Genomic DNA, 12,748 nt, shown 5'->3' with positions numbered 1-12,748 from the left:
GACTGGCCAATGAAACGAGATTAGTGGTGTGGTTTAGAGCAACTCTGACCAATAAAAAAGATTCAAAGTCCAATTTCAAGTTTGCGATTCACAAGAGGTATCTGCGGATGTGAAGCATGCTTCACCAAAAAAGGTTCTTAGAACATCTACGATCAAAAACTGGAAAAGGTAACAAAGTAATTTTATAGAGTTTAAATATTCATCAGTCCTCAGCTAGACAAGCTGTGTATGAATGGAAATTAGTTAGTGCTGTGTCTACTCTCCCTAGAATGCTCAATGAGGTGAAAAACCCACGAGTAACAGCTAAAAGCTTGAAGAAATCACAGGAAGAAGATAACATCTCTGCCCAAGAGTCTACCATAACACAAAACATTGAACAGGCATGGTGTCCATAGCAGGTCACTGAGGAGGAAGCCTCTGTTCTCCAAAAACAAAATTGTATGTCTGAAGTTTGCCAAAGAGCACCTTGACACTCCACAAAGCCATTGGGGAAATGCTGAAGAATCTAAGGATGAATTGTTCAGGAAGAAGGTGCAACAGCATGCATGATGTAAAAAAGACACCACATACTAACATGAAAATGTTAACCGAACTGTGAAATACAGTGGTGTGCTGTGCTGACTTGGAGCCTGGAGTGCTTATCATCATTGAGGGGGAAATGAATTGCCAAGTATATAGAGGTAACCACCAGGATAATATCAGGGGGGCTGTCTGACATCTGACTCTAAACATCAAAGTAAATCTACTAGAGAATGGCTTCAAAAAAAGAAAATCTACCTTCTGGAGTGGCCCAGTCAGAGCCCAGACCCAATAGAGATGCTACAAAATGACCTCAAAAGAGCCATTCACACCACACATCCTAAGAATATAGCTGAGGCGTAAACAGTTCTTTAAGGAAGGGTGGTCCTGAATCTTCCATAACGTTGTGCAGGTCTGCTCCATATCTACCAGATGCACTTGTTGGAGGTTATTGCTGCCTAAAGGAGGTTTGACCGGTTATTAAGGATTTGGTTATTTTTTCCACAGCACACTATGAATGCTTGATGGCTGTGACCAGTAAAGATGTTAAAGAATATAATTGTGTTTGTGTTATTAGTGTAAGCATATTGTGTATGTCTACACTTGTGACTTACAGGAAGATCAGACCACACTTTCTGACCAATTAATGCAGAAAACCAAGTCATTCCAATGGGTTGGCATACTTTTCCTTGCCCTTTTAGACTCAACTAAAGAAGCAAACTTGAAGTTTAGTTAATTTTTGATTCTAAACTACACATATCACTGAAGCACAACATGTATCAGTCTCCATACTCCTCTGAGCTGCTCCTTAAAGTAAGTGGTGGAAGACATGATGTCATTTTCCACTTACACCAAGTATCTCTCTCTCACCCCAAAATGTATCTCATGGATGATGCTTCACGTACCTCCTGGGGTCCATGTATTGCACCCCTGGTCAAAGAGATGGCATTATGTGGTCCAAAGTGCAAATGAGGGTCTGCTGCCATGTGTAAACAGTGACCATAAAGACACAGCACAGCTTGCATTTTACATTAATTTCCCAGCATCTGGTAAACTTGCTACACAATACTAATTGCATTATGGGTAAAAAAAAACAACAACACACACAGAGCACCCTAAAATACTCATCACAGTTTGTGTCTGGAATGTTACAGATATTCACAACGGGATGCCCACAGGGGGGCGAGTGCTTTCGTATTTTCCACCGGTGCTGATGAACGTTAAATCATTTTTTCCTCTTTTTCTTCAAAGGGTGGCTCTGATCACAGCCAACCTAACGGGCTCCATAATAAAATCAAGACAAAAAAAGCTTCACAGGTCCCATCTGCCAGGCACTGTTGTCTAACAGGGCAGGACTCGGTTGACTGGCCGCTCCTGAGCCAAGCCATTGCAAACACAGGAGCGAAACGGCTATAAATAAATATTTCACTTCACCCTCATTTTCTTCTCACATCTTCATCTTTGCATTCCTACAGTTCCTCTCCCAGTGCCTCTTGCCAGCTTAATATTAAATAAGAATAAATATTCCTACAGATACTCAGTTTTGGCCCCAGATGAGGAGGTGGTTGAATGCCACTCATCATCACTCTCAGGTGGGTCTCAAATGCCCAGTGACGGCATTGTCCAAATGTCAAGTGTACTATGAGGACTCAACGACACGGCTGTTCACATTAATCCTCCTGATGCTTTGGCTCTCCGGCACGGTCACTAGTGTCTGCGTGAGGCTGACCTGGGCATTGCTGAAGGAGGCAATCTTCCCACTTCCTCCAATCTGAAGGTTAACAGTTGTAGAGTAGCTTGCTTTCCCTATTCCCTTGGTGCTGTTTGCATTGGGGTGAACTGCGTCTCCCGTCCCATGGTTTGGCAAAGTTGAGGACTTTTTCAGCAGCTCGGGTTCCACTGCCTGAGGACTTGCGACATAAGCACATATGACAGTGCTCCTGCAGCTCCTGCTAGGTGGCCTGACTTCTTCTTCCCAAGAGGTATTTTCTCCTGCTCCTTTTAATGTACAGTCTCCATTCTCAGAAGATGAAGATTTCATCTGCAACTCCTGGAAATCAGGCCAGTCTAGGCAGTTAAATTCTGGAGAGCTGAGGTTCAAATGGGTTTCAGATCTAGCTGGACTCTTTCCACAACTTTGCTGACTGTCATCTAGTACCAAATCATGGTCAAGACTCCTATGACCTCCCCAGGACTTCTTCACATCACTAAAGGGGCTTGGAGATCTTTCCGTAAGATTAACAAAAGGCAGGCTGTTCCCTCTGGATCGTGCAAATAGTGGTGACACTGAGGTGGCAGTCGGGGAAATTATTCTAGGGCTGCAACATGGGGAGGTGGAGAATGCAGAGGATGTTCCAGAACAGTCCGGTACTGCCACGCTGATTGGCCGAAATGAACGACCACCCTTGGTCTTTATGGGATGGTGAGGCGGCTTGGCTTTCAAGGTGGCATTTTCAGGAGGTACCTGCACACATGGAGATGGTGACACAGTGGGAGTCGAGCATAACCTTGCAAAGGAAGGTGAAGGCGATTGAATCCTAGAGTTGGGCTCTGAGGCAGAAAAATATGGCCGAGCTGTTCGATTGTGTCCAGATATACAGAGTGGTCTTTGTAAGCTTGCTGAAGACATTGCCTGGCCCTTGCTAGGTAGAGTGGCTCTCTGTAGCTCAAGAGCATTGCTGTTATTGTTATTGCTGTTCCAAATCTCTGGACAGAAGGCACGGGAATGAGCCAGAGTGCTCAGAGGGTGCTGAAGGCCATCTGTATCCAAGGGGGAGGTGGGAGATGGACTTGCTGGAACTGCTTGAGAATGAGCACTGGAAGACAGAACTGCCAAGCACCCATTACGGTTTGTTTTATCTGAGCTCGGACGAATAAAAGATGGACTCAGGTCTCGTGGTCTAGCTCCTGTCTGTGTATTAAGAAGACTAAGTGCAACCTGTGGTTTGCCACTTGGGGCAACAGGGACAAATGTGTCCAGCTTAGGCAGATTTTGACTAATGCAAGCCGTTGCGAATGACCTGGACGGACTGGAGCCTACATAGCTTCCCATGGGAGATGGTGATCGTCGTCTCAAGCTGAAGTTAAGTTCACACTGGGAAAAGGGTTCACAAGCATTCAGTGGACAAGGCTGATTTGTTGGATGGTCTCCAAAACTTTGTGGAATTAAAACATCCTTAGGACAAGAAGAAGTGGAAAACCTGCAACAGATAGACAGAAGAAGTCAGCAACCGTGCAGAATTAAAAACACAGTGACACACTGAACAAGTCTTTCCAGTACAACTACTATTGACACCTGGAAAGGGAAGGCACCTATGTGAAGATGATGTTTATTGACTTATCTTGCACCTTCAGTATCTTACTGACCTTACCACTGAGAGATCAGACAAGGTCAAAAAAATATAAAAAGTATCTCTCAATCTTCTGGGACAAGATGAGACTTTCTCAGAGAGATACTTTCATGTCCCACGAGACAAGACTTTGTGCCAGGAGATTTAACCACATCCGGGGCCGGAAATAAAAGACAAAGAGTAGATGACAAAGTAGAACGTCGTATAGAATTCAAAAACACTGGTGCGATACACATGCAGAGCAGGTCAGAGATAATGAAAGTACTAAAATTCGAAAGTCTCAAAAAAAATGATAGTAATGATCGCATTAGTGCAAACAAATGGAAATTATTACTCGGTGAAAAGCGAAAAGAGATCAAATATATTGTTCGGATTTAAACTTAAAGTCGGAGACTTATAGATCGTCTAATTTGTGTTACCATCAGGGAAAAGTAGTGTTTCTTACCAATGAAGATGCCTATCCGGAAGAATTAAAAGATTTGTTGTTTGGTGAAAGTGAAATCCACATACGCGTGCGGCAGAAACGCAAAGTGGATGGCGCGTAGCGCAGGCCGGGGGGGTTGATGAGTGAAGCAGGCAGGGGGCAAAGCCCCCTAGTATTTATAATGTATATACCTCTTATATATAAACCTGTACACGTGGAAGTGTGTGTGTCTGTCCAGCCTGGAAGTGAGAGGTGGAGTTGGGGTAAGGGCTCCACCTCCGAGGATACACAAGCGATGCAAGCACGTCGACAAAACGAAGCATCCGAAGAGTCACCACTTAGCTGCTAATACAGAAGTGAGGTGAACACATCGGCAAAACAAAACCTCCTAGGAGAGAGACGCCCAGAATAGTTCCTTTCAATTACCTGACATTTCTACAGCTCAATTTTTTTTCTGATGATTTCAACAGATTCTAGGACCCTGGGCTTTTTACAGCACGAACCTACACAGTTAGTCTATGTATACAGTATATGCTGTGTGTATTATATATCTCTTCCAGGTGTGTGGTTTCACGTGTGTGAAATAGAAATGTCCACTGCCTTTGTGGCTGCACTGGATATGCAGCAACTCAAGAAAGGGGCGGAGCCAAAATAGATGCTATGCTTTATAGGGCAGACGCTGAAGACTACTTCCTTCCTGAGGCGGGTGGGCTCTGTTTTCATTTACACACTTGAGGTTTATTCTCAGTGTTTTTTCATTGTGTAGCAGGATTAGAGGAGATGTCTTATTTTGATTTCACACCCACAAAGCACTAAAAATGTCCCTGGGATATAGTGAAAAGCGCCACCCCCCCAGTACCACTGGATTCTGGATTCAACTTTAAACCTTGGATTCTGATGGGTACACCATCTTGGTGGACATTGGGAAGTCAGATGAATAAAATATAAACCCATCTGAATGAGTTCTTGTCGAGGACAATAAAAAATTGAATAATCAGAATAACTCACGTGTCGCTGAGCACTGATTTACACTGAGGGGGGCTTCTTCTGCCAACTGTAGTTGTCAAGTAGGATGGCCTTTGGCTGGTGAACTTTGGTAATTGTACTCTGGGCTCTGTGAGGTCGGGATCTATGCCTTGAGGTTCAGCATCAGAAAGCTCTGGAGACTTTGATGTCAAAGTAGTAATAGGGACATCTTCTGGTGTCTCTTCCTCTCCTTGTTCTACCATACACCATCCTTCATTTTCATTTTCTTCAGTGACTGCTTTATTATGACCAAGTTGCCAGGCCTCCTGACCAGTTAGGGTAGTAATGGGGAGTTTAGTTGCAGTCAATGGTGAAGACCTTTGATTTGCACTTCCCTTCTGCTGGGATGATAGTGAAATACGAACATCTGTGAGTGGTAGGTCTACATCCATGGAATCAACTTCAGTCATTACATCAGCCACTGGTGTAAGGCACTCATCTTGCTTGACTTCTACCTCTCCACTAGAAGAAATATCACAGTCCATGTCATAACGGCTAAGTTCTTGCACTAGGGGCTTATCCAGCTTGGTATCTACATTGGTGCTAGAAGTAAACTTATTTTCTGTGCTATAACTGATAACCTCTGGCACTGGGACTTCGTTCTTCTTCACGTTAAAAGAAAGCTCGTTTTCTGTGCCATAACCAGCAGCCACTTGCACTGGACTTTGATTCTGCTGGGGTTCTGCATCATCTGTGAAAGTAAACTCATTGTCTATGTTGTAAGTGCCATCTTCTGGCATGGAACTCTCATCCTGCTCATCCTGCTTGGCTTCTACAACAAGATTAGAATTATACTCATTATCTGAGTCATAATTGTCAGATAAGCTTGGCTTCCTATCCACTTTCTCCTCCAAATGTATGTCATTCGTGGAGGTTTCTTCATCTAAAAGGCTGGCATCAGTGTGACACTCATGAGGTACCATTTCTTGACAGGTGGTCCCAGATGCTTCTTCTTCTGGTACTGGCGTCTGTGGTCTACAAGAAGTTGCCTGTGTGGCCTCCTTCATCCTTGGAGCATCTGTATGGGAAGGAGAACCATTGGGTGGCGATGTGACGTACTCTGAAACTGCTGGAGCTGCCAAGTGTTCCTCCAGGCATGGTAAAATAGCTGTGCCATCTGCTTCACTGCCAGCTCTGGGCTCTGCTTCTTTATTGATACCCTCGATGTAGGAGAAGCTACCCTTGGCTGCAGAGATGATACACTCATTTTCCTGCACACAGGGGAGGGATATCTGCTCTCGAATAAATACATGTCCATATACTTGGGGGTCTCTTGGCACCTTGGGCAAGCCTGCAAAAAAAAAAAAAATTTATGAAACTCTCTAGCTCAAATATAAAATCTTATTATAAATTGTTATTTTAATTATAACCTGCATGCTTTTTAACAGCTTTCCAAAATTAGAAAAAAAAATGAATGTAAAATTCCATTACTACCTTGTAAAATCTAAAATTGAAATCTGTGCCTGTGTGTTAGCCCTAACAGCTCATTTCTAAGCTCTGCTGACAAGCGGCATGAGGTTTAAGCTGACATGAGATTGCTCGCTTGGTGTCCAGTACTGATAAACCGGACAGCAGGATAGCGGCAAGAATCTTGCAGGGGGGCCTTGTCCCAGCTGGAGGCATGCCAAGTTATGAAATGAAGAGAGAAATTCCAAAGAAAAAAAAATGCAAAGAGCATGTTACTTCGAGAAATTTCCATTTCGATTTTCACAATGAATGATGAATTTTACCCTGACTCAAAAAGAAAAAAAATAAATGCCTGATCGTACAACTAAAGAGACTATACACGTATGTCAGTGAGTGGCACGTAAAAGAACATCAGGCAGACAATGGGATAACCAGTCAGGTTCCAAAGCATGTTCTCTTTTAATTCGGATTTTAGATGTTTTATCACCCACAGTAAAAAACCTCACACTGTTCCAGTGTGGTGCTGAGGTGTCACCTGCTGCACTCAGGTCCCAATCCTGGTGGCTCATCGTGTGGTGGGTGCGACAACATGCTAACATCAGCGCATGCTCCCAACCCCTCTCTCTCTCTATTCCAGAATGATGATGCTTAAAAATTGCCCCCCTTGTGCTAACTAATGAGCTTGTTATTTAATTCTCAGAATTCTGTAATAAGAGATGCTTGCCAGGCATGCAGAATTACAGGGTTTGGTATAGAAGTACCAGCTACAGCACTCAAGATGACAAAAGTTCTCTCAGAGATGTCGACTAAAACAAGCAGCTCTACAATATCCTGAAAAGAGAGGCCACCGATCAACAGCAGGCAGGAATACAGTCTTTGATACAGAGGGCAGTATTAAAATATTTGGTATAATAATGCCAAATGCAACTGGCAGGGTTACAGTGTTCTGTAAAGAGATGTCACTTACAGTTGGTAGGATTACAGTGTTCTGTATAGCAATGCCAGGGGTATACTTTGTGGAAGAAACCCCCCCAGGAAGACAGGACAAGTTCAATCAATTCGATTTTTTATTCAGTCACAGATGAGTACCTGGATTCTGCATTGCAAGGCAGAAGAGCAAAGTTACATTTTTTTCAATTGGCTTCTTATAATTTCTTCTTCCTCCCCCTTCCCCTTACTTAATCAAAAAACATAATATCGTTTACTTAAGCATTTTATTTTATTACGCTAATGGGCCATCTGTTCTTATTTTTTTCACTTGTCAGATAGACCCTAAAGAAGGAAAGGTCATCTTTCCTGTGTCAAATAGACGTGTTCCTAAAGAAACTGAAAATGTCCTCGGTCAGCTTACCGCACCATCTTATGACAGACGCCTGTATGAATAACCTACCATTAGAGCAAAACGGCTTTATCGGCTATTAACCCTAAGTAGCTTGCAAGCAGTTCATTTTCACAACTTTCAGTATAGCAGTGCCATCTACAGTACTGTAATGTTTGGCATAGCAATGCCAAGTTCAGCCAGCAGGATCACAGTTACCTGCAAAGAAAGGCCACGTACAGCTAGCAAGACTGAAATGTTGGGTGTAAACACTTAGAACACGAAAAAATCAGCAAAACTATGATGCAGGAGGAAATCAAATGGATTTTCAATCCACCATCAGCCTCTCATCAAGATGGAGTGTGGGAAAGACAAATCAGAGGCATAAGAAAGATCCTAAATTCAACACTAAATCAACAAACAGTTGATGATGAGAATCTTCATACAATGATGTGTAGAGTGGAATCAATACTCAATAACAGACCACTGATTATGGACAGAACTGCAGTGTATTATGATGCCACCTACAGCAGGCAAGACTAATTTTCAGTATAGTAATGCCGCCGAGAGTGGCAGCCTTTTCAGCAGCTCCATGTATGACTGTACTACTTTTATTTTTCTATGTTTATTTATTGATCACTCCTATCACTTTATCAATCTTTAATATTGTTTTTTGTATCAGTAAGGTGCTGCTGGAGTATATGAATTTCCCCTTGGGATTAATAAAGTATCTATCTATCTATCTATCTATCTATCTATCTATCTATCTATCTATCTATCTATCTATCTATCTATCTATCTATCTATCGTGGGTAGAACTACAATATACTGTAAATGGATGCCACAACTATAATGTGGTGTAGCAATGCCATGTATACCTGGTAGTACTACAGTGCATTGTTTTGTACAGAAATGCCACGTACTGCCGTAAGGATTATAAATGTTGATATAGCAATGTGTCAAAGCCATGAAGCAGGATTAGAATGGGAAGAACACATTTATTTGAAGCACCGTGAAGTCCATAGAATGAGACGATTAACTTATCTGTTGATTGTACTCCTTAAATACACAGTTAATTACAAATAGTACGTGATTAGTTCCATTTCTCATGTCCTTGTATGTTACTGATTAAGAGGACCCTTGGAGTCTGCCACACTAGATTATTTATCCTGGTTCTCTTATCAATGCTAGTCCTTGTGCTAAAGTGACAGCGGGACTGAGTCACAGATCAAGTGACTTTAATTTAAATGCTTTCTAAGAGTGCTAAAGACAAAAACTAACAGTTAACAATACCAGAAGTCACTCATTATAATCATTACACATTCAAACAGTGAAAATCATATTTAAAAGAGTCAACTCTCACAAAAAGCAACCAACAGCTGGACAACATCTACAACAGGCATGTCTATAATTTTTGTTATAGTCAAAGCAATGCTGCAACTGGCATACTGTGCTCAACCCTGTCATCACTCTTCCAGGCCTACATGTGTATGACCCTCTTTCCCTTGGCTCTCTGAAGGTTTGCGCAACCAACGGACCAAGATTAGGATAGCCAACAAAAAATGGAGGGAGTCTAAGGCTCAGACTATCTGAGTCAAGTATCAATTTCTTCAATTCTCCTTCTCTTCCACCATTATAAATACCAAAATAAGCCTCCTTCAGTTCATGATTAGCAACAGGACTGACTGACACTCATAGCTTGTTCTCTGCTTTCAATTTTATCTTCAATCCTTCACCACCTCCATCCTTCTTCACTGTTGATGAGTTTACTGCCTTTCTTCAAGACAATGTGGCTGATATCAGTGGTAATTTATCATCACTCCTGCCAATTTGTCTGTTCCCTCCTGAACACTAGACAATATTCTCCACTTACTCTTCATCCTGCATCACTGATGTTTGTGTCCGCTTGACCAAATCCCCCTCACATCTCCTCTAGGTTGTCTGTCCCTTTCTCACTTCTGCAGTTACACGTTTATCAGCACATCACTCAACACTGCTCATATTCTTCATGATTGCCTACAGAGTGTTCAGTGGGTTAGCACCTATGCATATGAAGGCACTCATGAGGTCCTATACTCCCACTAAGGTTTACTTGAGTAAAAACTCAATCCAGGCTCTTATCGTGTGTAGCCCCTAGCTGGTGGAATGAGCTGCCCACCTAGATCCCAACTTCTGTCTCTCTCACTGTTTTTCAGGCACCATCTACTCTAATGCATTATAATTTAATTGTCTCAGTTTTGGCCCTTCATCTATGCTACCCCATCATTTCTGACATTTCCTGATCAGGGCTTGTGAAGAAATCAATACTAGACCTCATCTTTCTCCACAGATCAACGCAAGGTCCACATCCCATTTTCTTAAAAAATGTTATTCACTTTTACGAACTCTCCACATGCAGCAAGGAACCCACGAGAATGCACATTTCTGCGGCTCATTCACAGGTGACAATTTTGTGTGCAATGCTTGATTCTTTTCATATCATAGAACAGGAGCACAAACTAATAGGTGACCTGCAAATGACCACGATAAAGTCGCACAACACACCTCATTCAATTTTAGCAAATCATCTTCCTCTTTGTCACACCCTCTGAAATGCCATCTCACAAAACTCTGGGGGTATGGGAACCCTAGGTTGAGTACCCCTGGTATAGAAGAAGCTCATTAGGAATAACAATATTTTCAGTATAGAAAATACCCACCAGCCATGACTACATTATTCTGTAAAGTAAAACAGCAGCTAGGCAAGACTTGAGTGTTCCTCAAAGAGATGCCAACTGGGCATCTAGTGTAGAGAAGTCCTACAAAGTCTGGTAACAGTATCCTGTATGGAGACACCAGGTTGGCAGGTACTCAGTTCAGTACTCACATACAATTGCACATAACTCAAAGATCCAGTTTAGTGGATGCCTATTAAACACGACTGCGCTATTTGATTAAAGTAATGGCCATTGGGTATGACAACAAGAATTGTACAAAGGTACCATCTATGTAGGATTAGAGTGTCCTGTATAGAGATGACTGTAACTCAGGCTTAAGATATTTTTAAAAGAGATGCCAATTACGGAGGACAAAAGTGTACTGTGTAGAGTCACCCACTGTGTACTGATACACTGTATAATGTAATTAAAATGGCAGGCAGAGACGACTATACCATATATACTCGTGGATAAGTTCTCCCGCGGATAAATTGGGACTTGATTTTAACGTATAATTTCTGGCATTTTATAATGTCGGTCGTATAAGTCGAATGTAGAAAACTCACGCTATTGGTCCAGGAGATAATGATATGCTAATGCCCACCTGAGAGAGTAACCACGGACCACACTGCCTTTTTCTTCTATGTGGGTGCGGCAATGCGCTGTATCAGCGTGTGTTCCTAATCTCTCTCTGTCTCTCTATTGTTCCTACGTGACCACACAGTAATACCCGACCTATTCCGAAGCGACGTTTGCACTGATTTGTGTTTTTTGTATCTCACACCCTCATATACCTTTATCGTAAGAGCAACCCTTATGTACAATGGAGCGTTTGATCAGAATAAAATATGAAGCTGGTTTTAAATTAAACGTTGCTGAAGTAGCGAAAGAAGTTGGTAACTGCGCTGCTGCAACAAAATTCGATGCATCTGAGAAACTGATGTGAGATTGGAGGAAGTAATAAGATGTAAAAAAAATTTAAGGGTTGCATTTCTGAACGGGCATATAAGTCAGGGTCTGATTTTATGATCGATTTTTCAGTTTCAAGAACAAGACTTATACGTGAGTATACGCGGTAATGCTCGGCGTAGATATGCCCACTAGGTAGGCTCATTCAGTTGTTTTCATCTTGACATGTTTTTTAGGTGGGAATAGCTATGCAACTTTAAAAACATTTAAGTGTCAACACCCAACAGGGAAGAGTAAAGTACTCAGGAGAGAAGTACTTCTAAACAACTGAGATGGGAGGAAGGAGCAGACTCTTTTGACAAATCTTTTTTTTACACTTTTAAAAAGAGGGTAGGAACCCTCCAGAGGGGAGTTCAATATTATAGGACTCCCTTTAGAAACAGCACACTTGGACCATAAGAACAGGAACACCCTGCTAGCTGAAGGGTTTGAAGCACAGACCCCCAAATGAGTGTTTTTCTTACATCAGTACAGTAAAAGATGCTGGTGCTGAGGAGTTTAAAAAACAGAAAGATTGGGCAGCCTAAGTTTTATTACTTCAACTGCTGCTTAGCACTAAAGAGCCTTAAAAACCTTTCATTCTTTTAGGGCGGATGGCGACTTACGTCAACACAAGGGGTTAAGGGTGGATGTCATCTAAAGTCCAAATCCAGAGGCACAGGGCAATAAAAGTTGTAAACTTCGATAAAACTCACCTATGCTATAGGTAGACCCTGTTTCTTAGGAGGACCCTTAAGACTTGCTGACTTGACATCGAATTCTCCGTGCAAGTAGCATAAACAACGTCTAGCATGGCATCGACACTGGGCGAGAGAGCAAAGCAAATGCTCAAAGCAAAATACTCTGTGCGTATTATTTATTTATTTATTTTCATATTATTGCTGACTCAAAAATTAAAATCAGGTACCTACATCAGCTGATTGGTCCCCAGCTGGTTGTGCAGCTGACACACCTATGGCAACTTTTGCCTGGGAGGACAACACAGACATTTATTGAATTCCAATTTTTATACAAATGATCTGGAAATCGAAAACGAAAG

General features: G+C 42.1%; 1 protein-coding gene across 1 annotated transcript in view; it reads right to left on the bottom strand.

Annotated features, from left to right (window-relative positions):
• Nucleotides 1-366: 366 nt before the first annotated feature.
• LOC114648390 (uncharacterized) overlaps nucleotides 367-12,748 on the bottom strand; it is a 34,430-nt gene continuing 22,048 nt past the window's right edge. The window contains exons 4-5 of the mRNA XM_051936202.1: nucleotides 5,302-6,610; nucleotides 367-3,719 (exon numbers count right to left, since the gene is read on the bottom strand). Coding sequence (XP_051792162.1) covers nucleotides 2,159-3,719; nucleotides 5,302-6,610 — 2,870 coding nt within the window. The 3' untranslated portion in view covers nucleotides 367-2,158. The remainder of the gene's footprint in view (nucleotides 3,720-5,301; nucleotides 6,611-12,748) is intronic.

The sequence above is a fragment of the Erpetoichthys calabaricus genome, chromosome 1 (genome assembly GCF_900747795.2).
Source record: "Erpetoichthys calabaricus chromosome 1, fErpCal1.3, whole genome shotgun sequence".
NCBI lineage: Eukaryota > Metazoa > Chordata > Cladistia > Polypteriformes > Polypteridae > Erpetoichthys > Erpetoichthys calabaricus.
This window is presented reverse-complemented; position numbering and strand designations above follow the sequence as displayed.